The sequence below is a fragment of the Rhinolophus sinicus genome, chromosome 15 (genome assembly GCF_057876585.1).
Source record: "Rhinolophus sinicus isolate RSI-liver-muscle chromosome 15, RSI-T2T, whole genome shotgun sequence".
Taxonomy (NCBI): domain Eukaryota; kingdom Metazoa; phylum Chordata; class Mammalia; order Chiroptera; family Rhinolophidae; genus Rhinolophus; species Rhinolophus sinicus.
Genome location: NC_142515.1, coordinates 88,408,510 through 88,433,758, shown reverse-complemented (window position 1 = coordinate 88,433,758; position 25,249 = coordinate 88,408,510). Strand labels below are relative to the sequence as shown.

Here is a 25,249-nt window from a genome sequence, read left to right as displayed (position 1 = left end):
GATGCCTTTTATTTCTTTCTCTTGCCTGATTGCTCTGGCAAGGACTTCCAACACTATGTTGAAAAGCAGAGGTGATAGGGGACAGCCCTGTCGTGTTCCTGAACGTAGAGCAAAGGGCTTCAGTTTTTCACCATTAATTATGAGATTAGCAGAGGGCTTGTCATATATGGCCTTTATTATGTTAAGGTATTTTGTGTAAATTTTTTTGAATTAGAGTTTCGGATTTCTCCGGATAGATACCTAGGAGTGGAATTGCAGGATCATAAGGTAGTTCCCATTTTCAGATTTTTGAGATACCTCCATACTGTTTTCCATAGTGGCTGCACCAATCTGCAATCCCAGCAACAGTGCACAAGGCTTCCCTTTTCTCCACATTCGTGCCAGCACTTGTTGTTTGTTGATTTATTGATGCTAGCCATTTTGACTGGGGTGAGGTGGTATCTCATTGTGGTTTTTTATTTGCATTTATCTGATGGTTAGTGAGGTTGAGCATTTTTTCATATGTCTGTTTGCCATCTGTATGTCCTTTTTAGAAAAATGTCTCTTCATGTCCTCTGCCCATTTTTTAATTGGGTTTTGTTTTTTTGGAGTTGAGTTGAGTGACTTTTTTATAAATTTGTGATATTAACACCTTTTCAGGTATATCATTGGCAAATATCTTTTCCCATTCAGTAGGATCCCTTTTTGTTTTATTGATGGTGTCCTTTGCTGTGAAAAAACTTTTTAGTTTGATAAGCCCACATGTTTATTTTTTCTCTTACTTCCCTTGCGTGAGGGGATATATCAGTAAAAATCTTACTCCGGGTAATGTCTGTGAAGTTTCTTCCTATATTTTCTTCTATGAATTTTATGGTTTCAGATCTTACATGTAAGTCTTTAAGCCACTTTGAATTTATTTTTGTATATGGTTTAAGGAGGTGGTCCAGCTTCATTTTTTTGCATGTGTCTGTTCAGGTTTTCCAGCACCATTTATTGAATAGACTGTCTTTACCCCACCGTACATTTTTGCTTCCATTGTCGTATATTAAATGTCCATATAGGTATGGATTTATTTCTGGACTCTCTATTCTGTTCCATTGATTTATGTGTCTGTTTTTATGCCAGTACCATGCTGTTTTGATTACTGTAGCCTTGTAGTATAATTTGATGTCAGGTATCATTATACCTCCCACTTTGTTCTTATTTCTCAAGATTGCTGAGGGTATCTGGGGTCTTTTATGGTCTCATATAAATTTTAGGATTATATGTTCTATTTCTTTGAAAAACGTCATTGGTAGTTTGATAGGAATTGCATTGAATATGTATATTGCCTTAGGCAGTATGGACATTTTATTTATATTAATTCTTCCTATCCATGAACATGGTATGTGTTTCCATCTATTTGTATCTTCTTTCATTTCTTTCTTCAGTATCTTATAATTTTCTGAGTACAGATCTTTTACTTCTTTGGTTAAATTTATTCCCAGGTATTTTATAGTCTTTGAAGCAATTGTAAATGGGATTTTTTTAAAATTTCTCCTTCTGATGTTTTATTATTGGTATATACAAATGCAACTGATTTCTGAATATTAAGTTTGTATCCTGCTACTTTACTAAATTCATCTATCAGCTCGAATAGTTTCTTGGTGGAGTCTTTAGGGTCCTCTATATATAGTATCATGTCATTTGCATATAATGACAATTTTACTTCCTCCTTACCAATTTGGATGCCTTTTGTTTCTTTTTCTTGTCTGATTGCTGTGGCTAGAACTTCCAGCACTGTGTTGACTAGAAGTGGAGAAAGTGGGCAACCTTGCCTTGTTCCTGATCTTAAGGGGAATGGTTTTAGCTTTTCCCCATTCAGTATGATGTTAGCTGTGGGTTTATCATGTATGGCCTTTATTATGTTGAGCTATGATCCCTCTATTCCCACTTTCTTAAGCGTTTTTATCATAAATGGCTGCTGGATTTTATCAAATGCTTTTTCTGCATCTATTGATGTGATCATGTGATTTTTATTTTTCATTTTGTTAATGTGGTGTATCACATTAATTGATTTGTGGATGTTGAACCACCCTTACATACCAGGGATGAATCCCACTTGATCATGGTGTATGATCTTTTTAATGTATTGCTGAATTCTGTTCGCTAGTACTTTGTTGAGGATTTTTGCATCTATGTTCATTAGCGATATTGGCCTGTAGTTTTCTTTTTTTGTGGTGTCTTTGTCTGATTTTGGGATCAGGGTGATAGTGACCTCGTAAAAAGTGTTTGGGAGCCTTCCCTCTTTCTGGATTTTTTGGAAGAGCTTGAGGAGAATAGGTGATAATTCTTTTTTGAACGTTTTGTAAAATTCACCTGTAAAGCCATCTGGTCCAGGGCTTTTGTTTGTTGGGAGATTGTTGATTACTGATTCAATTTCCCTGGTGGTAATCAGTTTATTCAGGTTTTGTGCTTCTTCTTGAGTTAGCCTTGGAAGGTTGTACGCCTCTAGAAAATTGTCCGTTTCTTCCAGATTGTTAAATTTGTTGCCATATAGTTGCTCATAGTAATTTCTTTAAATTTTTTGTATTTCTGCGGTGTCTGTTGTCACTTCTCCTCTTTCATTTCTTATTTTATTAATTTGGGTCCTCACTGTCTTTTTTTAAATGAGTCTGGCTAAAGGTTTGTCGATTTTGTTTATTTTCTCTAAGAACCAACTCTTGGATTCATTGATCTTTTGTATTGTTTTTCTGGTTTCTATTTCATTTATTTCTGCTTTGATCTTTATCATCTCCTTCCTTGTACTCCATTTGGGCTTATTTTGCTGTTCTTTTTCCAGATCCCTTAGGTGTGAAGACAAACTGTTGATTAGTGATGTTTCTTGTTTCTTTAGGTAGACCTGCAGTGCTATGAATTTCCCTCTTAGGAATGCTTTCGCTGCATCCCATAGGTTTTGGGTTGTCATGTTTTCATTTTCGTTTGTTTCGAGATATCTTTTGATTTCTTCCTTGACCTCATGGTTGACCCATTCGTTATTTAGTAACATGTTATTCAGCCTTCATGAATTGGTGTGTCTTCCAGTTTTTTCCTGTAGTTCATTTCTAATTTCATAGCACTGTGGTCAGAGAAGACAATTGGTATGATTTCAATTTTCTTAAATTTATCAAGACTTGTTTTGTGGCCTAACATGTGGTCTGTCTTGGAAAATGTTCCATGTGCGCTTGGGAAGAACGTGTGTTCTGCAGCTTTGGGGTGAAATGCTCTGAAAATATCAATTAAATCCAAGTGGTCCAACGTGTCATTTAAGGCCGTTGTTTCCATATTGATTTTCTGTCTGGAAGACCTGTCCCTTGTTGTCAGAGGTGTGTTGAAGTCCTCTACTATAATAGTGTTACCGTTGATCTCTGTCTTTATGTCAGTCAATATCTGTTTTATATATTTAGGTGCTCTTATGTTGGGTGCATTGATGTTTACTAAGGTTATGTCCTCTTGTCGGATCAATCCCTTTATTATTATATAGTGCTCATCTTTGTCTTTTAATATATTCTTCATTTTAAAGTCTATTTTGTCAGATATAAGTATTGCAACTCCAGGTTTTTTCTCATTTCCATTTGCATGAAATATCTTATTCCAACCCTTCCCTTTCAGCCTGTGTGTGTCTTTTGATCTGAGGTGAGTCTCTTGTATACAGCATATACAAGGGTCTTGCTTTCTTATCCACTGAGCTACCCTATGTCTCTTGATTGGAACATTTAATCCGTTTACATTTAAAGTGATTATTGATAGGTACATAGTTATTGCCATTTTTTAATTTGTAGTTAGATTGTTTTCATCTTCTATTTACAGAAGTCCTTTTAGTATTTCTTGCAATGCTGGCTTGGTGGTAGTAAATTCCTTTAGCTTATTCTTTTCTGGGAAGCTTTTTATTTCTTCATCAACTTTAAATGATAGCCTTGCTGGATAAAGCAATCTAGGTTGTAGGCCTTTGTTTTCCATCACTTTGAGTATCTCCTGCCACTCCCTCCTGGCCTTCAATGTTTCTGTAGAAAAGTCATTTGATAGTCTTATGGGAGTTCCCTTGTAACCCTCTGTCTTTCTCTTGCTGCTTTTAGGATTCTCTCTTTGTCTTTAATCTTTGCCATTTTAACTATAATGTGTCTTGGTGTGGACCTGTTTGGGTTTATCCTGGTTGGAACTCTGTACTTCCTGGGTTTGTATGTCGGTTTCCTTCATCAGGTTAGGGAAGTTTTGGACATTATTACTTCAAATATGTTCTCCATCCCTTGCTTCCTCTCTTCACCTTCTGGTATTCCTATGATGTGCATGTTGTTGCGCTTGATGTTATCCCAGAGGTCTCTTAAACCATCTTCATTGTTTTTTATTCTATTTTCTTTCTGTTGTTCTGTTTGGGTGATCTCTGCTAACTCATCTTCTAAGTCACTGATTCGATCCTCTGCTTCATCTAACCTGCTGTTAATTCCTTCAAGTGAGTTCTTTATTTCAGTAATTGTATTCTTTATTTCTAACTGGTTGTTCATTATGATTTCTATATCCTTCTTTATGTCATCACTGAACTCCTTAAACATTCTTATCATCAGTGTTCTGAACTCTGTCTCTGATAGGTTGTTTACCTCTGTTTCATTTGGTTCCATTTCTGGAAGTTTCTTCTGTTCTTTTGTTTGGGACATGTTTCTTTGTTTCCCCATTCTGGCTGACTCTCTGTGTTTGCTTCGATGTATTAGGTAGAGCCCCTAGAGTTCTTAGTTCTTGCTGGATTAGTATGTAATAAATGTCCTTTATATTTGACTTGCACTACTTCATTCTTCTCTTCTGCGTGTGCTCCAAAGGTGACTCTTGTGTTGTGTATATTGTCCTGTTAAAGTCTTTAATTGCTTTTCGCTTGTGAGTAAGTGGGGTTAACGCCTAGGCTGACTAGTTGTGAGACTTGGCTCTGCCCACAGCAGGGTGTTCTGTTGCGTGAGGGTTGACTACTTAAATGTGTTTTTGCCTATATGGGCTCTTGAGTCTGTAGAGAATTCCCTCTGGGTGTGTCACTTGTATGTCAAACCCGGTAGTACTCTGGTTTGGTCTGGAGTTGGCCTCTGGGTGTGTTGAATCTTGTGCCTCTTAAGCTGGGCCCTGGTAGGGCAATTTCAGAACAAAGCAAATCCCCAAGCACAACAACAATAACAACAACAAAGAAAAAATGAAATACATTCACATGTAAAAATAACCGACAACCCACACTCAACACAGGCAAAGATATCAAAGATACAAAGACAAAAAAAAGCAGCGCCAGTCTTGGCTTAAGCCCACCAAGTAATCTCCAGGTTGTCCTCTGCTGTACCAAAGAGTCCTCAGTGTATTGTGCAGGCAGAGCCTGGTGCCGAGAGTGACGTTGGGACTGCAGATTTAGATGAGTCTTGCTGAGGGGTCTGGGTGGTATTTGCTACAAAGTCAGTGCAGTTTCTGCTCTTGCCTGCACATATGCACACTGAGAGTAGCACCACCAGCCCTGTGTCCAGTTCTGAGTCTTGGGGCACTTCTTCCGTGTGTGTGTGTGTGTGTGTGTGTGTGTGTGTGTGTGTGTGTGGCGGGCGGGAGATTTCTGAGCTGCTGAAAGCCCAGGGCTACATCTGCTGCTTACTGCTGATTCCTGGGAGTGCCTCCGCAGTTGTAGGGTGGGGGCTGGGAATGAGGTGTCTTCTCTCTCCCAGCCCAGCTGTGTCACACTCTTCCCGCACGCCAGAAAAGGTGGTGGCTGGGGGTAGACTAGTCTCTTCTTTCCTAGTCCAGCAAAAATCACACTCTTCCCAGCCTCTTCCCTGTGTCAGAGCTGCATGCCTGTCTTCCCAGAGCCTGAGCACTAAGGCTCCTCTGTAATCTGACACTACTCCTCAGTTCAGGGGCCAGTTTAAGTCTCTGGAAGGGTGGGAGTAGGATTGGAAGAGTGGGGGGAGGGGCCCAGGTATGGAGTTTGTGTCCTTTGTCTGACCAAGGGCCCAGCTGGAGGTCTCAGCTGAGGTTATTGCCTCAAATGCTGGATATGCTGCCCCCTTGGTGGGAGAGATCAGTTGTGGGATGCAGGGAAAGAGCCCACCTCTTGGCTTTTGTGTTCTCTGTTCCGTCCTGGGATCCCCTGTGTTTCTGCAGATGCTGGCAGCGTCTCTACAGCCTCAGATATGGGCCGTGTTTCCACTCCACTCCCTTCCCTCTTCCCCTGCTCTCCCAATTTGCCCACCTTCAAGTAATCCTTGCACGAGTCTCTTAGCTGTTCTGCGTGATGAGCAGAGAGTCCTTTGATGGGTTATAGATGCCCCGTTTGTGTCTCTAATGTATTCTTTATTTCCGTTATTGTATTCTTCATTTCTGAGTGGTTCTTCTTTTATGTTTTCTATCTCCATTTTTATGTTTTTTATCTCTTTGTTGACGTTGTCCCTGAGATCATAGAGCATTCTTATACCCAGTGTTGTTTTTTTCTTTTATTTTTATTTTTTTACTTGGGGAATATTGGGAAACTGTGTTTCTTCAGGGCCCATCAGCTCCAAATCGTTGTCCTTCAACCTAGTTGTGGAGTGTGCAACTCAGCTCCAAGTCCAGTCGCTGGTTTCAGTATTCAGTTGCAGAGGGCACAGTCTACCATCCCATGTTGGAATTGAACTGGCAACCCCGTTGTTCAGAGCTTGTGCTCTAACCAACTGAGCCATCCGGCCGCCCCTATAACCAGTGTTTTGAACTCTGCATCTGGTGGATTTCTTGTCTCCATTTTGTTTAGTTCTTTTTCTAGAGCTTTGTTCTGTTCTTTTATCTGGGACATGTTTCTTTGTCTCCCCATTTTGGCTGCCTCCTTGTGTTTGTTTCTCTGTATTAGGTAGAGCTGCTATACTTCCCGGTCTCAGTAGAATGGCTTTATGTAGTTGGTGTCCTGTTGGGGTCAGTGGCACAGTCTCCCTGGTCACCTGAGCTGGGTGCTCCAGGTGTGTCCCTGGTGTGGGTTGTGTGTGATCTCCTGTTATAGTTGAGCCTTGGTTGCTGTTTGCACATGAATGGGAGGGATTGACCCTCAGGGTGATTTGTTGTGAGGACTGGCGTGTGGAGGAGCTGTTGTGCAGGGGCTGACACTACAGATCAGGATTCACTTTAGCTCTGCTGCCTGCCCAATCTGCGCTTTGGGTGTGTTGTTCGCAGAGGCCACTGAGCTGGGTGGTGCTCTGGCTCAGTCTAAAGCAGGCCACCAGGAGTACCAGCCACAGGGACACCTGGAATGAGCCACAAAGCAGTCTGCAGATGGCTGCCACCCACACTGTTCTTGGAGGTGTCTGGGAGAGGCTAAGCTGCAAACCAAGGCCAGCTGAGTTACAGGTATTTTTTTAATATACACAGATCTGGGCTTTTCTTTTCATATTTTCTTACTAACATTTTACTTTTATGAAATCAAGCATTGTAATTCAAGAAAACGTTCTTGCTTTGTTCCAAATTCCTCCTCATCTTTGTTTTTCATTGTTGTAATCCTTTTGTGTGTATGTGTACATTACATAGATACTCACAATTTTATTCCCTTTTTTCCCCCTTTTCACTTACATTTACATATATTGGCTCACTTTACCTTCTTGCCATTTATAACAGCTTTTGGCACTTTATTATTTTGGCAAAAGAAAAGCACTTTTACTATTATACATTTTTTCAAATGATTTTCTCATTTCATCCAGTGTTTACAGTTAACAGAGATATGTTTATTTAGTGTCCTTTGATTCGGAGATATAAGAAAATAGGATGGATACTTAGGCCACTGTAAAAGTATGTAGAATGTAAAATAGGGTGGATACTTAGGCCACTGTAAAAATATATATCGAATGATTTTAGTACTTCAGGAAAAATGGGAATGTATGTATGCCTGCCACACTTAAAGTCTTTAACCTCATTATTTAAAAAAAAGAAAATGAAACAGATAATATTCTACAAAGAAATGAAGTTATCTGTTCCAACAATGAGCTTAGAGTTTGGTAGGGCAAACAGAATACTTACAAATACAAATGTAGTTATACAATAAAGGCACAGATACAAAGATATTTATACTTTAGGAACTATCAAGTATTTCTTGTGCTTAACATTTTGCTAGATACTCATAAGGAATACAAACCAATGTAAGCGTACTTCTCCCTCTAGTAGCTTATTGTGTCACTGGGGAGATGAGATGTACACTTTATTTATTTTTTATTTTTATATAATTTTATTAGTTTCAGGTGCACAAGACAAAGCAATACTTAGACGTTTATCATTTATATCCATCACACTGTGTGAACCCCCCTCCCCCCATCCACTATCCCTCTGACATCGCACACAGCCATTACATTTCCACTGTCTCTATTCCTAATGCTGTAATCCGCTTCCTGTAACCATATACATACATATATATATATATATATATATATATATATATATATATATACATACATACATACATACATACATACATACATACATACATACATATATATAAAATCACAGTTGGCATTCATTATTGTTCAGCTTCAGGTGTACCGTGCAGAGATCAGGCATCTACATCATCCCTGTGGTCTCCCAAATGGGACACATGTCCATCGGATACCCTACAAAATCTTTACATTATCAATTACGTTCCCCAAATTAATTTTCAAAACCCCGTGGCCATCTTGTGGTTACCGACTATTTTCTAAACCCCTCACCTTCCCCCTTATCCCCACCCCCCCGCCCCTCTAGCAACCCTCAGTTTTTCCTCTATGTCTCCAAAACTGTTTCTGATTAGTTCATTCACTTATTCTTTTCTTTAGATTCCGCATATAAATGAGATCATATGGTATTTGTCTTTCTCTGTCTGACTTATTTCACTTAACATAATGTTCTCTAGGTCCATCCATGTTGTTGCAAATGGTAAGATTTCTTTCTTCTTTATGGCTGCGTAATACTCCATTGTATAAATGTACCACAGGAAATGTACACTTTAAATACATAAGAGTGTATGGAAGATCTGTGTGCTCCAAATAGTGATACGGATGGCGAGGAGTGCGATGGGCAGCCTCGAGAGACGGGAATCTGACATTTCCTGAAACCTAATGGATGTAAAGGGTTTACACAGATGAAGATGAGTTCAGTCTGTGCTTCACTCCATCACTGTCAATCTGTGCTTCAGTTTCCCCATCTGGAAAATGGGGATGATAATATTACTCACTTCCTTGGACTTTTATAAAGGGTAAATGAAATCATATATGTGACTCTTTAGCACTTGGCACATAGAAAATGCTCAAATAGTGTTGGCAGTAATTATGATTATCATTATTATTTTTCACTCTCAATCCCTAAATGTCTTTATATTCTGTAAGAATAGAAGATTGAGAAAGTTTTAGACTAGATTTTTTTAAATTTTTTAATTTTCCGTAGTTACAAAAATAAAGTGATTCACTTAAAACTACAAGGTCAAGGTTAGTTTCCTTTCCCCTCAAAAGGCAACACTTCGAGTCTTCAGACTTTCTGAGCCTTAGACATCCGAGATATGGATGCTAGAGGTGGGAGATCTTATGTCTTTATCTTTCTTCTCTGTTTCTTTTATAACCTAAATTACATTTGAGTTTTCCTCTTTATGTTTTTGTTCAGTGGCTCTCAACTCTTCATGTTTTAGCTGACTTGTAATTTATGAATATGTGAGCTTTGCCTAATGGGAGTGAGGCCCTGAAGACATTTTCAGTCCATGAATATTCCTAGTGTAGCTCAGTTAACTGGCAGGTGGGTACTTTTTGCAGTTCAGCCTACTTCTGCCTGAGAATGCTTGGCCAGATTTTAGATTGTTATGTGCTAAGGTAGATGCAAAGAAGGGATGCTATGTTAATTTCTGGCACATATAAAATGTGAATTAAGTACTTCCAATGTCTTTTTTTTTTACAACTTTATTGAGACATAGTTTACATAAAATTTACCCATTTTAAGTGTAGAGTTCAATGATCTTCAGTAAATTTGCTGAACGGTTCTGCCATTACTGTAAATCAATTTTAGAACATTTTTATTCCTACATAATGTTTTCGAAGCTTATCTATATCATAGTATGTATTGTCAGTTTGTTCCTTTTTATTGCTAATTAGATTCCATTGTATGAATATACCACATTTTGATTAGTCCATTCACCAGCTGATGGACATTTGGGTTGTTTCCAGGTTTTGACTGTTATGAATAATGCTGTTATGAACATTCATGTGTAATTCTTTGCGTGGAGAATTATTTTCATTTCTCATGGGGGTAGATAGACATATAGGAGTGGAATTGCTGGGTCACACGGTAAATTTACATTTAACTTTTTAAAAAACTGCTATGCTGTTGTCCATAGTGGATGTGCCAGTTTATTTTCCCACCAACAGTGCACACAGGTCCCATTTCCCCAGCTTCCTTGACAACACTTGTTACTCACTGTCTTTTTTTAAAACTAGTAATTCTACTTTAAATGGGTGTGAAATGGCATCTCTTGTAGTTTTAATTTGCACTTCCCTAATGACGAATGATGCTGAGCGTCTCTTCATGTACTTACCAGATTAGAACTAGACTTTTATGGTTCCTCAGATGCTCTTTACCTGTCTGGCAATCCTTGTATGTTTTCTTCTTCTGAATCCACTGCGTAGTTACCAGTTTGGCAGAGATGATGTAAAGAAGAGATGGAGATTTGGCAGAGGTGGCTTAGTGTACATACTATATTCATTTAAGATTTGCTAGACTATGAGTCCATTGTCTCTTTATCTCTTTTGTTGGGCTTGAAGCCCTGTGAAAGTTTTATTATAAAAAAGTATAGAGTGTGAGGGATAGATATGATAAATGTCTAACTTTTACATTGTTTTGTGCACCTGAAACTAATAAAAAAAGTTATAAAAAATATAGAGAGGACAACAAATAGACTTTTTATGTTTCCGTTCCATCATAGGCCGTGTATATTTATATTTTCTTGATCAATGGTAAGCAGACGTGTTTGCAGTGGCACAGGGCGTTACCCTCCTCTTCTTTTGTTTTCCCATGACTCACCTCCTGGAAATGGGGAATATGCCGGTGTTCTTTCTTAGCCTTTGTTTTTAATGTCCTATAAACCATAGGTGAATTTTTGCTTCAAATTACATCACCTAAAAAAGAATTCTGCTTCATATCATAGTTCCAAGTATTTGGGTAGAGAAGGGAGATGAAAAGTAATTCTGTGATACAGTCACAGGTTTTTACTTGGTGAAGTATGGGCCAGTTTAGAACAAGACCAAGTTAACTATTACTTGAGAAAGAATATGTCAAATTCTGGTGTTTTTTAAATTACTTGTTTGTTACAAATGTGGCATTTAAAAAGGTGTTTCTCTTACAAATACATTTGAGGCTTATTTGGTGCCACAGGCTAAAATATCTGAAATCTAGTGGGAAATATTGAATTTTAATTTTCACTCTTTTTGTGTGTGTGCTTTTTTTCATGATTTCTTTTGTCACACTGAACATTATTCGGTGAAGTAAATTAGACTAGGAAAAGATAGATTATCATTTAAATGCTTAAGAAGTGATGAGTTTTTTTCAGTTGTGTGCCTGGTTCTATTTGTGTTAAGATTCATGCTTTCATTCATCAAGGAATATTTATTGAGCCTCTTCTGTGTGCTAGGCATTGTCGTAGGCTTTTGGAACCACAGAGATGAATAAGACAGATAAGTCCCTGTATTCATGATTCTCATTGGGGAGAGGAGGAAAGGTTAGAGCGAAAAGGTAAAGAAAGGATCATTTCTGATACCGCTGACTGCTGTGCAGGAAATGAAATAGGCTATTGCGTATGAAGAGTGTAAGTTAGAACATTTCGGTCTGCACCTACTAGAAAACTCCACTTAAACTGATGTAAATAGTAAGGAATTGTATTCTCTCATAATTGGAAAGGAGTCATGATCGCACCTGCAGCTTACGACTTTCATCAGGAATCTAGTTCCTTCTGTCTCTCCACCCTCGGTGCTCAATAAAAATTTTATCCTAAGATTGCATCTGCTCCTGAATGCAGGAGGCCTGCCAGAGTGGCCCTAACCTCTCAAGGAAGGAGGAGGATTGTCTCTTTCTATGTTTCTCTGTTTTAGAAGTTAGGAGATTTTTCCAGAAGTTACACAAACTAGACCAAAAACTGGCAGAGGAATGCAATTCCCATGTTTGCTTTTGATTAGTTGTAGAATTGGAGAGTTAGGTACTATGACCACCATAGAGAATGGCTGGCAGGGGCGTACGGGTCAGCTTGCCAGAGTGAAAATACCTGTACGTCAGTAGTAGCTTCTTTGTAACCCAGACCGATAGGGAACAAAGGGCAGTAATGATTAGATGACAGTGGAACTTGAGTAAATTTTATTTAGTAAATGCAACTAAATTTGTTATTACTTCTTAGGGTTTCAGCATACTAAAAGCTTCTGTATTATAGTTTTATGGTTTTTCCCAAATATTTTTATGTGCTAAACAATAACTGAAATTGGAACCATAGGATTTTTAAAATTGGAATGGATCTTAGGGTTTGCCCTCTTAAACTTACTTACTTTTTAGAACTTCAGAATGGATAAAGTGAGCCGTTTGTGTCGGGCTTCAAGTCCTGATTAAAGGTCCTTGAGATGGAAATGTTTTTATTCATACATATGTCCTTAACCTTTTACAATTTGGAGGACTTCATTTCTTTCCTCAAAAAAAGTCGAGATGGTTCAGTGTTCACTAGTGAAAGTGCTTAGCTTGGCCTGGAGGGCATAGTGGATGTTCAGTAAATGTTGACTGAAATCTTCCATAGCTCAAATACCCATGTTCCAGACTAACTTAAGAGTTATTAATTATGTGAAGTAAAGGTGCTACATCTTAAATTAGCACCTGCTTACTTTTCGTTCTTCTAGTCATTCATTCATCCAACCAATATTTATTGGATGTTTACCATACATCAGGCATTGTGGGGAAAAGACATAAGAAAGACGTCATCCCCCTGAAGAATCCAGGTGGGGAGAACTAGCTATTATTACGACAGAGTGGATCTGCAGGAGGTAGGCAAGTATACCCAGGGTGCGAGCCTAACCCAGCCTTGGGTCACCAACAGGTAAGGCTACCTGGAGAGAGTCCAGCTGAATCTTGAAGAAATTGTGGGGATTAGCCTGGGGAATGAGGGTATGGGGAGACAAAGAGGGCAAAGCTCAACAGAGGCATCAAGGTAGGAAATTGCTCAGTGTGTGTGGGAAACTATGCACAGTTCCTTCTTGATATATTTTGAGACTAGAAGTGGGAGAGAGTGAGGAGGCTGGATAGCAAAGCAGGGGCGGCTGTGGAAGGGGCTTGTGTGCCTGGACGGGGAGCAGCGGAAGGCTTCTGAGGGCCGTAGTCAGACCCGTGGAGTCTGCACTGGAAGTAAGGAGAGAATTAGGAGGTTACTGTGGTGGTGGTGTTGGCAAGAGGTGATGGGAACCGCCATGGCACAGTGGCAGAAGGGATTGAGGGGATGACGGGGGAGGGGGGGGGATTGATGTGAGATGTATCTGTGGTTAATTCTGCAGGTTTGGGTGAACGGTGGGATGGGTGCCTAAGGAATAAGGAGAGTCAGGGATGATTTCAGGGTTTTGGTGAGTGGGTGGGTATCCTAGTAGAGCTTCCGAGTTCTACATGATCAAAACACAGACACAGAACACTAATCTGAGAGAGGGACTATGGGAAGTTAAAACCCATACAAGATGAACTCTCTGCAGTGTCATTGGATACCTTTTTAAAATGCATTATCAAAAATAAATCTCACAAAACCATACTGTGTGAAGACTTCCTCTACGAACGCAGCAAAGGGCAGTAGCTAAGGTCATATGTAACAACTAGAATTAGATCGAAACAGCCTTTACAGCTTTCTTTAGTGTTTTGATTTTTAGTAGTTACTGCAATTTTTAAACTATTAATGCAATCAATCTGTGGCAAGCTGTTTGTTTTTATTACTGCTTTTGTAAAATAATAGGAAAAATAAAGATGAAAATGTTTCTGAAACAGTATATGATTGGAATTGAATTTGGTGAAAGTAGGTAGATACAATTCTCTGGGGGAGAGAAACAATTTATATTAAAAACGACATAAGGAATGTATGAATTAGCAAAGTACTTCTTACAGCAGTACTTTAAAAACTATAACATTAAAAGCTGCTGGCAGGGGACTGTTTTTCAGTTACATATATAAATTAAAGTCCGACTTTTGTTTAAGCTAAGTCTTGCCTAAATCCTGAGGGGAGAGTCTCCTTGAGAACTTGATACATGGCTTTGTGTTTGTGTGGCCCCCCGTCCTGCAGGGCTTCTGTGGATGGATTAGATGTGACTAATGTCAGATGTCCATGTGGGAATCACCTAAGTGTCTTCACTTTTGGCACAGAAGAGCATCCAAGGTGATACAAATCTCGTCTAGCTACAAGATCCAGAGAGAGTAGATACGCAGATGAAGAACAATTTTTCCATGTTCCTCAACCCTCTTTTCCCTCCCCTTTTTTAAGGGGGACAAGAAATATGTTCTGTAACAGCAGACACATAACCCAGTCCCCTGTCTTCCTGCTTTATAGGCATATGTACCTTTTTCTCATTAACTATCTCCTTTCCCTTGTGATACTGATAGATATTTTTCCCTTGGGAAGTAGCAGGGTAGTTTTTAAGGTATTTTAGCTCTTAGGAGAACAGCTTCTTTCTGAGATCTTGTCAGAGGTAATCTCCAGGGAAGCACACTGTTAAATATATATCACTATTACTATTTTTTTTCCTTCCAGGCTCTGTGTTTGCAAAGGAATTTTGTGTAATTATGGATTCCCATAGGCTTTTCTAATAGTTTACCGTCGCAAGCAGTGCACTGTATCTGAAAAATTAATGAACTTTGAAGAAATCTTGAGGCCATTGTGTTTCTTTTCTAACAGGAGATGCCTGCTTAAGGTAAAGGTGAGGGTTGGAGGCATCGTTTTTCATGCTGCTTCTTTTATCTTTAAAACCTGATGAAATCTAGAATCAAACCTTTTTGCTAAGGTATTCCATAGCACTCAGTATTGTTTTTACTGCCCTTGTTTTTAATTGAAATTTTCTCCACCGTTCGATTACTTACGTCTTCTCGGGTCGTTTTGTTGTCCGCACATAAACCTGCTTCTTACTCTCCGTAAGTCCCTTTGGTTTAGGGGCCATCCCTTCACCTGTCTGCTTCCTTGTTTCTTTCCGTAAGAGAGGGTCTTATTTATAATCCCTGAATACTTAATTGGTTCATTGGTATGGGGTGGAAGGTCTTGAAGCACTTCTTAGCAGGCAGTGGTGTAGAAGGCACTGGCTTTAGTAGTGAATGCTGGCTTGGAAACGACTTGAAGATGAAGTCACCGCAGATGACAAACAGGAATGGATTTGGTCTAGAAGGTCGCTGTAACAAACCTTTGCAATTGACTAACCCTTTTCTAATCCCTCTTTTCTCTTGCATTCCCTCAGCATCTTCCTGAATTTGTGTTCTGAGTGTTTCCTGCATGAGAGTTGTGCAGGAACTCTGTGCCCAGTGCAGAGTTGTGCAGAGCCTCTGGGCTCAGCGCAGGCCGCGCGCGTCCATGGCAGGCATTGGTTGTGCTTGTTGAATGGTTGCTGCTAACCCAATGGGCCTTTTCCAGCCAGTGCTCATTGCTGTTAGCCAACGGCGGTGCCACTGTGACTCTTCTGGTCATGAGCAGTAATCTAAAAAGAAAACAAACTGCTCAAAAGCACGGGCCAAAACAAAAGCACGGACAGCATCAGGTGCTGAAGCTGTAATGCCACAAGTATCACTATTCATCCAGTTGGACACGTGGCATGTTCATTGTTGTGCTGTGATTTGTAGGTACAGGTGGTCACAGAAGTACATTTTATGGTTTGCTCAGGTAAGCTTTTAGGGGTGGTAGCAGAATGTTTTAGGCCTGCAAAAAGAGGCTGACTGTGTTGCCTACTGAATACAGGGAGTGTTCAAGAAAATGGACCAATCTGCTTGCCATTGGTATTTCCACAGCAGCGTCTTGCTGTTGCATCACCCTTACTCCTTTGTGTTCTAGGTGAGATGAGTGAGAGCCGAGCAAAGAGAGTTCGAATAAAAGAGGTAGATGGCTGGACCCTGAGGATGCTAATTGATTATGTTTACACTGCTGAAATCCAGGTTACAGAAGAAAATGTACAGGTAAGAGTAAACACCATACCACTTAGCACTTTATACATGCCAGGTTTTTAAATCAAAAGAGCCTACCTACCCAATGCACATTTTGTGCCAGAGTAACAGAATTTGTTGTTGAAACTGTATCTCTCAGAGATATTTGGAACGATGATATCGTTTTAATAATGTTTCTGATTTCAATATCTTTTATATTCTTAAAGTTCTAAGATACAACTCCTTTAGTTTCTGAATGATGCTTGTTTTTTTTCTTTTTTTCTTTTTTTATGAAAACACTGTCATATTCATTTATAACTACTGATTGATGCTGCCCACATTTGTCTTTATTCCCTTGAAGGTTGAAATCTACAAAGGATGTTTTTGACTACCAACAGCATTTACTTCTTTTATTATTTCAGCGTCCTCTTTTAGTGCTTCTAAAGGTTTAGCTAAAGGTTTAGCTTTAGGTTAGCTAAAATTTGACATTGCATCTTTCATACTTTCTATAGAGAACAAATGTTTTATATATGTGATGTATTTAAATAGTACAGATGTATATGGAGTAGAAAGTGAAAGTCCCTCTTTAAAATTGCTCTTCCCTTCATGCCCATGCCAAGCCACACACATTGATCCACTCTCCAGAGCATAACCACTGTTTGGTGTCAATCCTTTTAGACCCTTTTCTATGCAGTTACACACACACACACACACACACACACACACACACACACACACACATACACACCACACTTCTTGACATAAATATATTTTTACTATACCTGTTGTTCTGCAACTTGCTTTTTTCACTGCACAAGGTATCTTGGAGTTCTTTACACGTAAGTACATGTGGGTCCAGCTCATTCTTTTGTGTGGTATCCATTATGTTAATCGGCATATATGATTTTTCACCTTTGCAAAAATGCTGCAGAGAATGAATTTCTCTGCATCCAAAAATTTCATGGCATAGATTCCTCAAAATGTAATTGCTGGATCAAAGGGTACATGCCTGTTTTAATTTTTGATAGATATGCCAAATTGCCATCTAAAAGTCTTCATTCATTCATCATTCATTCATTCATATATACTTTTTCCAACAGGTAAACTGTTTTGAGGACCACAAAAAGAATTAGGATTAACTTCTTAAGAAATAATCTCAATTCTACTTGCACAAATAGGAAATTGTGGGTTCAATCTTTTGTTCTTTATAATTAGTTGAAATATGTTACAAAATATTGGAATGTAGAGACTGAAATCTTTGCACTTTAACTTAAGACATGCTTTTGTTAAATCTGAAATACTGACTTTGATTAAGGCCTCCTTGCGGGATTTTTCCTGCAAGGGATCTCATTAGCCTTTGCTTGGAAGTCCTGTTCATGAGGTAAGGCATTTGAAAAACCTCTGTTGACGTTGAAGTCGACTATGTAGGTGTGAATCAGATGCTAGGTGAACATTTTTTGTTTTGTTTTTAAAACATGGAGAAAAGTGTTCGGTACATGTCATGTCATAACAGTACCAACATGTCATCTCATTCTGGTGTTTTTTGTACAGTTATGCTATTTGTTGGATCTGCGGCATTATTTTCAACCAGATCTTATCTTGGGTTTCTTTTTGCTCCCTCTTTTTATTCATTTGAGTGCATAGGCCTCCTTGTGCCCTCTGTCTGACCTTCAACAAAGGAGTTACTGATTGGTTTCTTTGATTCCCACAGTGCACCGCACAGGGGAAAATTGCAAAAGATGCCTTAGGCCTGAGAGACTAGCTCTTGTGAGTTCTGCCGTGAATGCTGTGTGTAGTGGTTCTTGTGCTGGAGACACGGGCCTGAGGAACTGGGAGACTGCCTGCCTCTCATGTTTCTTTTAATAACTGTCACGTTCTAGTCCTGAAATACTAATCATCACAGCCTTTCAGAAAGCCTCTTGCCATGCTAATTTGCCTTTTGTGTATAGTGTGCTGCTCTTACAGGCATACATTCAGTGAGTTGTATTTGGCAGACTTAAATGTTTGTTTTTTTGGGTGGGGGAGAGCGATGTTTCTTCAGCACAGGGGTATCTTGGTACGGAAAGCCTTATTTTATATTCCATTGGAAAATGCTTGTTTTGGAAAAGACAGTATGGAAATAAAATTGAAAATGAAAATAAACTGCCTTTTCCATAACAAGTATTTTTTAATAAGATGCAAAATAAGGGTCTACCTATCAAAGATATACCAAATGGCTTTTTTCTCTGGTTAGTGAATTTTTGTCTGTTTGTACTTTGTTAAATCTGTCTTGTAAGTGCTGTTCACCTTAAGGAAAGGACTGTATGGTGGAGGTATCTGCTGTTCTTATTAATGTTAAGCTCAAGTTTGAAATGGCCGCAACGAGAAGCCCCGCTCTGAGTATGCCTGCTTTGAGAGTGCCAACTGGGGACAGAACTGTCTATAATTCAAAGGTTTATTATTTTAGGTATGTTTTCTCATTAGACCTAGAATCAAATCTCTTGTCAGGTGACCTCCCTTTTTGTAAGTTTCTGTTTTAGTAATAAAGTACAATTTAAGCATAACCGGTATCTTAATCAGTCTTTGGTTGTGGGATTGCATGTTTTTATGTAGAATCATAGTGCTATAGACTGCTGAGGCCCATCTGCGTCAGTCAGTGACAGAACAGGACCATAACCCTGGTTTCCCTGATTCCTAGTGTAGGGTCCCTTCTGTGATAGCGTAAAGTATCCATTACACAGATTAAATACACGAGTACACACACACACACACACACACACACACACACACACACACACGGTGCCAAAAAAAAGTATATACATTTTAAGAAAGGAAAAAACTGTTTTAAAATTATGCTGATGGTAACCACTTTGAGCAGCTTTTGTAATCGCAGAAGTCAAACATGACTTGTATTCGTCTTTTGTTATCAGTATATATTGAGTATTACAATTCTAATACAGTTTTTTCCTTTCTTAAAAGTATGTACATTTTTTGGCACCGTGTGTGTGTGTGTGTGTGTGTATGTGTGTGTGTATTTGTAATAATAGTTTGAAGTGAAAGTTGTTAACTTTGAGTTAGAATGAGACAATAAAGTAGTTTGAAAAATTAACTCCGAAGAAGGAACAATTATTACTTCATTACACAAGTAATAGGGCTTTAATTCTTGGCTGTTAAGGGTTTCCCTGATGTGTGTGTGTGTTGTTGTTGTTTTTTGTTTAGGTTTTTAAACTTTGGTTTTGAGTTTAGGTATTTTATTTATGGCAAAGTTGGGGAATAATTTCAGCCAAATGAAATTGTTCATTTTTTAAAAGAGAAATGAAAGGAGAATACATATCTTTTATTTGAACTTTTTGTTGTTGTAAGTAATTTAAAATTAGCTTGTGTTGAGTTTCCAATCAAATTTTATAAACTTTATAAATTTGAGAATAGAGAAAATAAAGCCAAAGCCTACTATAAAGTAGGCTTTTAAACTTTTTGGGGTCATGGACTCCTTTGAGAATCTGATTAAAAAAACCCAAGTAAAGTGCACATAAGCATTTATGCACATAATTTTGCATGCACTTTCAGAGATTTCATGTACTTTGTCTCCCCCCCCACCCTTCACTATTAAGAATACTTGGAGATTTATCTATATATCTATATCTCTCCCTCAACACACATTCATACATACATACATACATACACACATACATACATACATACATACTGGGGGTGCCAAAAATGTATACACATTTAAAGAAAGGAAAAAACTATTAAAATTGTAATACTCAATGAATACCAATAACAAAAGATGAATACAAGTCACGTTTGACTTCTGCAATTACAAGAGGTACTCAAAGCGTCCAGACACTTCTGATTACGGCAAACTACTGCTTGCGCAACGCTGAGCAAAGTGTCCACTTGTATACATTTATTTGACACTCTTGGTATATGAAGGGTTTTCACATGGGTTTATTTTCAACCACATGCTGGGCATTTTACATATGTCTCATTTGCTATTCACCACCCTATTAGATAGGTATTACTCCATTTTGCAAATGAGGAAGCTCAGGAAGATTAAGTAATTAGTTCAACATCATGCAGCAACTACTAAGTTGTCATTAACTGGTATTGTTAAAAAGAGAGTTTATTAGTTTGAAAATAAAAATACCCTTATAACTGAAAAACATTTTTTCATTATCCAAAAATTATTGAAAATTTACTCTTCTTCATATGATTTGTTGATTAACATTTTTGCAGAGTCCTAAAGGATCTTGAATTTTTAAACATTTACTTCATTACTGAATTTGGGGTTTTGTTACATTTTTGACTTCTCAGCTTTTGGGTATTTGTTTTGGTTTGCTAAAAGTAGGTAAGATTTTTCACTTGCTGTAAGTGTGAAAAACAAAGGTAAGGATGTTAATAGATAATGCCAAATGTAAGTAAATGCTCCTATTTCCATATTAATGTGTGTTCATCCACAGGTTCTGTCTAAATTAGATCTTTTATCATCTCAGAAGATTTTAATAAGCATCTGATAACATTGAATGGACAGCTGTTAAATAGCTCATGAAACTTATATGTTGCATAAATTGAGATTATTTGAAATAGAAAAATCTCATCCTTTTAAAAAAGGAACATTTAAATGAGAGTTTTTCAAGAGGTTTAAAATTAATTATTGGTAATGAACCCATCAGAGTGTTTGACACAATCTCAGTACAGTAGAAAATTCAACATAGTGTGTCCATTTTATTGGTGGTGTAGGGCAGGTTGTTTTTATTTGTTTCAGACAGGAAGTGCTAGCAGTGTGTTGTACAGTGTTTTGTCCACGAGGGTTTCTTGAAGGAAGGCATCCCAAAGGAGGAGCTTCCACAGTAGGAGGCTATTGATGTGACTGAGCACTTAACAAAAAAGGATGTTAAAGTGGAGAAACAATTGAAAAAGAAAATATGTGCTGTATACCCTAAATATTCTATTTTAACCTGAAACATGTAACTGTACAATTGTATGTCAGTCTTTCGTTGTAAAACTAAGTACGGTCAGGTGCTTGGAGAGCCGCAGGCTCTTTCTTGCACATACCATACCACACAGATGCGTCAATTCTCATTTTCCATTATTTTTTAAGTGCAGTAAGAACTGAGATACGTGAAAAGAAATCTCAGTGCAAAGTCATCTTCGAATTATACAATTTCTCTTTCAAATTCCTCCCACGTCTAATTTGATAAAAAAATTTTTCTTTTTGCTTTAACACATTGGTCATGATTCTAAAGCAATAAACTTAGCTTTCATAGAAACAGCTCTCTTTTTACACTCACATTTCGTTGGCTTGCATATATTTAAATTATGTAATTTCAATAACAAGTGCAAGTGTCATAAACAGATTTGGGAGCAAATCCAACATGTATGAGCTGATAAAATGCAACTCAGCTGGAGGGGCGGAAGTACATATACAAGCATATTAGAGAGTACACTTTGGGGAGTGGGGCGAGTTGGTTAGTCAGGTGAGTAGGTTAAGCAGAGGTTGTAAAGGGTGCGTTTGCTCTGTGTATTGCAGAATTGTGTAGATAAACATTGCAATGAGATTCGCATTAGATGGACATTTCTCTTAAAAATGATTTTGAAGACATCCTATCAGTTGAACAGACATTGGTGGAGTAACTGCTAACTACTCACTTGGTCCTGATGCTATAAACAGTGAACAAGGAACCAAGCATAATGGATTGAGTATAGGTTTAGACTGGATTTGAATCTTGCTTTGCTGTTTAAATACCAAGTGACCTTGTCCACATTCCAGAACTTCTTTGAGCCTCATATTCTTGTTTATAAAAGGGCTTAATTCTGTTCTTTCTTCTGTGAGAGTTTGTAGAACATCAGTCATTAGATAACGGGTTTATGTAGAGATGAGACATGCTGGGACCTCACTAAAAGCCTAGTTAAAATTGAGGCTTGAGTCATAAATGAATGGGACCAGGAATAGGGGCACTGATAGGGGAGCACACACTTAGTAAATAGTTTTTAAACTGAGGGGAGCATGTAGTCCAAAGTAAAATGTTCGAGGATGAGTGACAAATTCAGGTTTGAATGAGGTGCTGCACGTGCTGAAGTCTCATGGTGGTGTTGATGTTAATGGTGGTATTGGTGGTCGTGGGGGTGGTGGTGGTGGTGATGGTGGTGGTGGTGGTGGTGTTGATGTTAATGGTGGTGGTGGTGGTAGTGGTGGTGATGGTGGTGGTGGTGATGGTGGTGGTGGTGGTGATGGTGATGGTGGTGGTAGTGCCTGCTGTTAGGCTGATGGCAGAATCTTAGATCCAGGAAAAGTTGCACTGGGTGAACAATGACTCAAGCCTACAGCTCCTGTGTTCTCGCTTGTTTGGAAAGAGATTTGGTAAGGGCTGGGTAATTGTAATGGTTACAGCCACGTAAGTTTGGGGTTGTGGAGAGTCTGTGTTCCCATTAGGGAACTGGACAGGAAACCCAGGATCTGGGGCTGTGCCCAGTCCTATGGGCCCGTAGGCCTCACATTGTATCTTGGTAGGCATAAAGGTGCTCTGGGGAGCACACCACATTTAGGGCAACAAGATTAATGACAGACCATAAACACTGATTAAGCTTCTAATGCACTTTGCAGTCTTGGTCAGGATTAGTTTAGGACTGAATTGGACTTAACTTGAAGATTTAAGACTTTTAAGATCTGTGGCTAGACCAGGATAGACCAGGTAAGGGTTAATAACCATTTGACCACCTTTTATGTGTGGCTTGCTCTTTCCTACTTTGAAGCTGTTGAGCATGCCCATTTTCCCACTGCCAGTATCGATTCTGATGAATTCCACTTTTCAGTGATAGTTCATTAAACATGAATGGAGCACCTTTTATATGTTGTCCAGTGTTCTAGCCACTGGTGATGCAGTCAAACATGACAGGCAAGGCCTCTGTCCTGAGAGCTTTTATAGCCTATTACCTTTCCAGGGTAGTAGGTGTTTCTAGTGACTGTATATGTGTACATTATCCAATGTGCATCATTCCTAGGATCTAGGTACCTAAGTGATAGAATTCGTAATCAGAGGATTGTTTGGTGAGCGTGGAGTCACCGAGAAGGGGGTTGACTTCAAATGTATAAGGGAGGGCCTAATGAGCTATCATCCCACTACAACACGTAACATTTCTGTTGACCAGAATATTGATCATTGAGCTAGTGCCATCAATTTCAACGTCTCTCCACTTCGTGTGATACCGGAAAAACTGACAAATAATTGCTCTTCAGATAAACCCACTTCTGAACATTTTATAATCTGGTAGTTGTCTTTTTCTGCCCTCAAGCACTGGAGGATATGACTAACTTTGCCAGCCACAGTGGCTCACTGAGGCTAGCATTCAACTAGAGGGTGGGGGCCTGAGTATTTTGAATTCTCATCTTATTCTATATGGAAATTGAATAATATGGACCCTTTTGCACCTTAGGTTAAAAATAGTTTCTTCTGATAGAGCCGGATAACTATACACTTGCTTATGTTTTAAGCTTGTCACGTTCCAGATCTGCCCTTTAGTTATCTTGATTGAATGCCATTTTCCATTCTTGGCCACACATTTAGAAGTTGTCCAACTACTAAAGGAGTTCAGTAGAAGGCTCATCTTCAAGGTGAACAAAACATCTATTGAACAGTTTTGTACATGTTTTTAGTGGGTTTTAGGATAAAATCATTTAAGTTACATGTATAACAATGCTGCATACTTAAATTACTGTTGAACAGCTCAGTGGGGAATAATAAGGGGCCCTTAGATTGGCTCTATGCTAGAAAACGTCATGGGTTACTGGACTCTGGCCATCATCATATTAGAAATCAGAGCTCAAATGTTGAATTTACCATTGACTTCAAGAATGGCCTTAATTAAGACATTAACCTTTCAATTTTTCAGCTTTAAATGAAGCTAATAATGCCTTGAAACCTTATAGAAATGCTATAAAATATACCAGTTACAGCTTGTGAAAATATTGACGTTCTCTATGAATGTTGAGCAGAAATAAGATATGGGGCAGCAATAAAAAGAAGACTTGAGGCCACGAGGAAGAAGAACTCTTTGAAATTGTTAGGGATCACTGGGTTAAAAAATGGCTCATGTAACCTTTCCCTCACTCTTTATGTTTTGAAGCGGGATATGTTTTTGTGACACCCCTGCACCAAAAAAAGAGAGACTTAATTTGCTATTGATTTTCTCCACTCAGCAATTCTTGTGTTTTTGGGTTAGTGTGGAGACAGCCCTCTGGTGATTTCAGTACTGTTTTCTATCTTTGATTTATAACAGCCTTTTCCATTAGTCTGACGTGTGGTGGCTGAAGGAGACGTGGTATTTCTCCCACCAGAGTCTATGGAAGGCTTATTGTTTGTCCATTCATGTTCTATTACTCCCATAAGATAGAGAGTAAATCCTTTGTGAGTAAAAGGGTTTAGCAGATTACGTGCTTGGAAAACACAGGTTAAAACTCAAAAAAAATACATGAAAATGCCTTGAGTCAAACCTTCAGGATTAGTGGTTGTTTATGGCTCAGCAATGGAGAAGCCTATCATTGAAGTGAATTTATCTGACATTCTAATACCCAGAAATCTGTTAACCTAGTATTTTATCACTTTATCAGGATAGTGATAATTTAAGTTTATTATTATCCAGAGGCACAAAGTGATCGATTTCTTTTACATGAATAATTTCTATAAAATTTTGAATTCTTTATTATTGAGTTTTAATGTTAATTGTATTTTAAGTCTGAACTTGGTAATCTTCATAATTTTAATCAAAATGTTTGACCAGTGGGGCCGGCCCGGTGGCTCAGGTGGTTAGAACTCCATGCTCCTAACTCCGAAGGCTGCCGGTTCGATTCCCACATGGGCCAGTGGGCTCTCAACCACAAGGTTGCCGGTTCAACTCATCGAGTCCCGCAAGGGATGGTGGGCTCCGCCCCCTGCAACTAAGATTGAACATGGCACCTTGAGCTGAGCTCCCGGATGGCTCAGTTGGTTGGAGCACGGGCTCTCAACCACAAGGTTGCCAGTTCAATTCCTCGAGTCCCACAAGGGATGGTGGGTAGCGCCCCCTGCAACTAAGATTGAACACAGCACCTTGAGCTGAGCTGCCGCTGAGCTCCCGGATGGCTCAGTTGGTTGGAGTGCATCCTCTCAACCACAAGGTTGCCTGTTTGACT

General features: G+C 38.8%; 1 protein-coding gene across 7 annotated transcripts in view; it reads left to right on the top strand.

Moving 5' to 3' along the window:
* KLHL2 (kelch like family member 2) overlaps positions 1-25,249 on the top strand; it is a 95,983-nt gene that overhangs the window by 27,790 nt on the left and 42,944 nt on the right. For 5 of the 7 annotated variants that reach the window (XM_019744634.3, XM_019744636.3, XM_088792456.1 and 2 more), the window contains one exon: positions 16,010-16,131. The exons of 1 other annotated variant lie outside the window; for it this stretch is intronic. In XM_019744634.3, coding sequence (XP_019600193.1) covers positions 16,010-16,131 — 122 coding nt within the window. Of the gene's footprint in view, positions 1-8,929; positions 9,191-16,009; positions 16,132-25,249 lie in introns of those variants that run through there. One more of the 7 variants, XM_019744637.3, reaches the window with a different exon arrangement.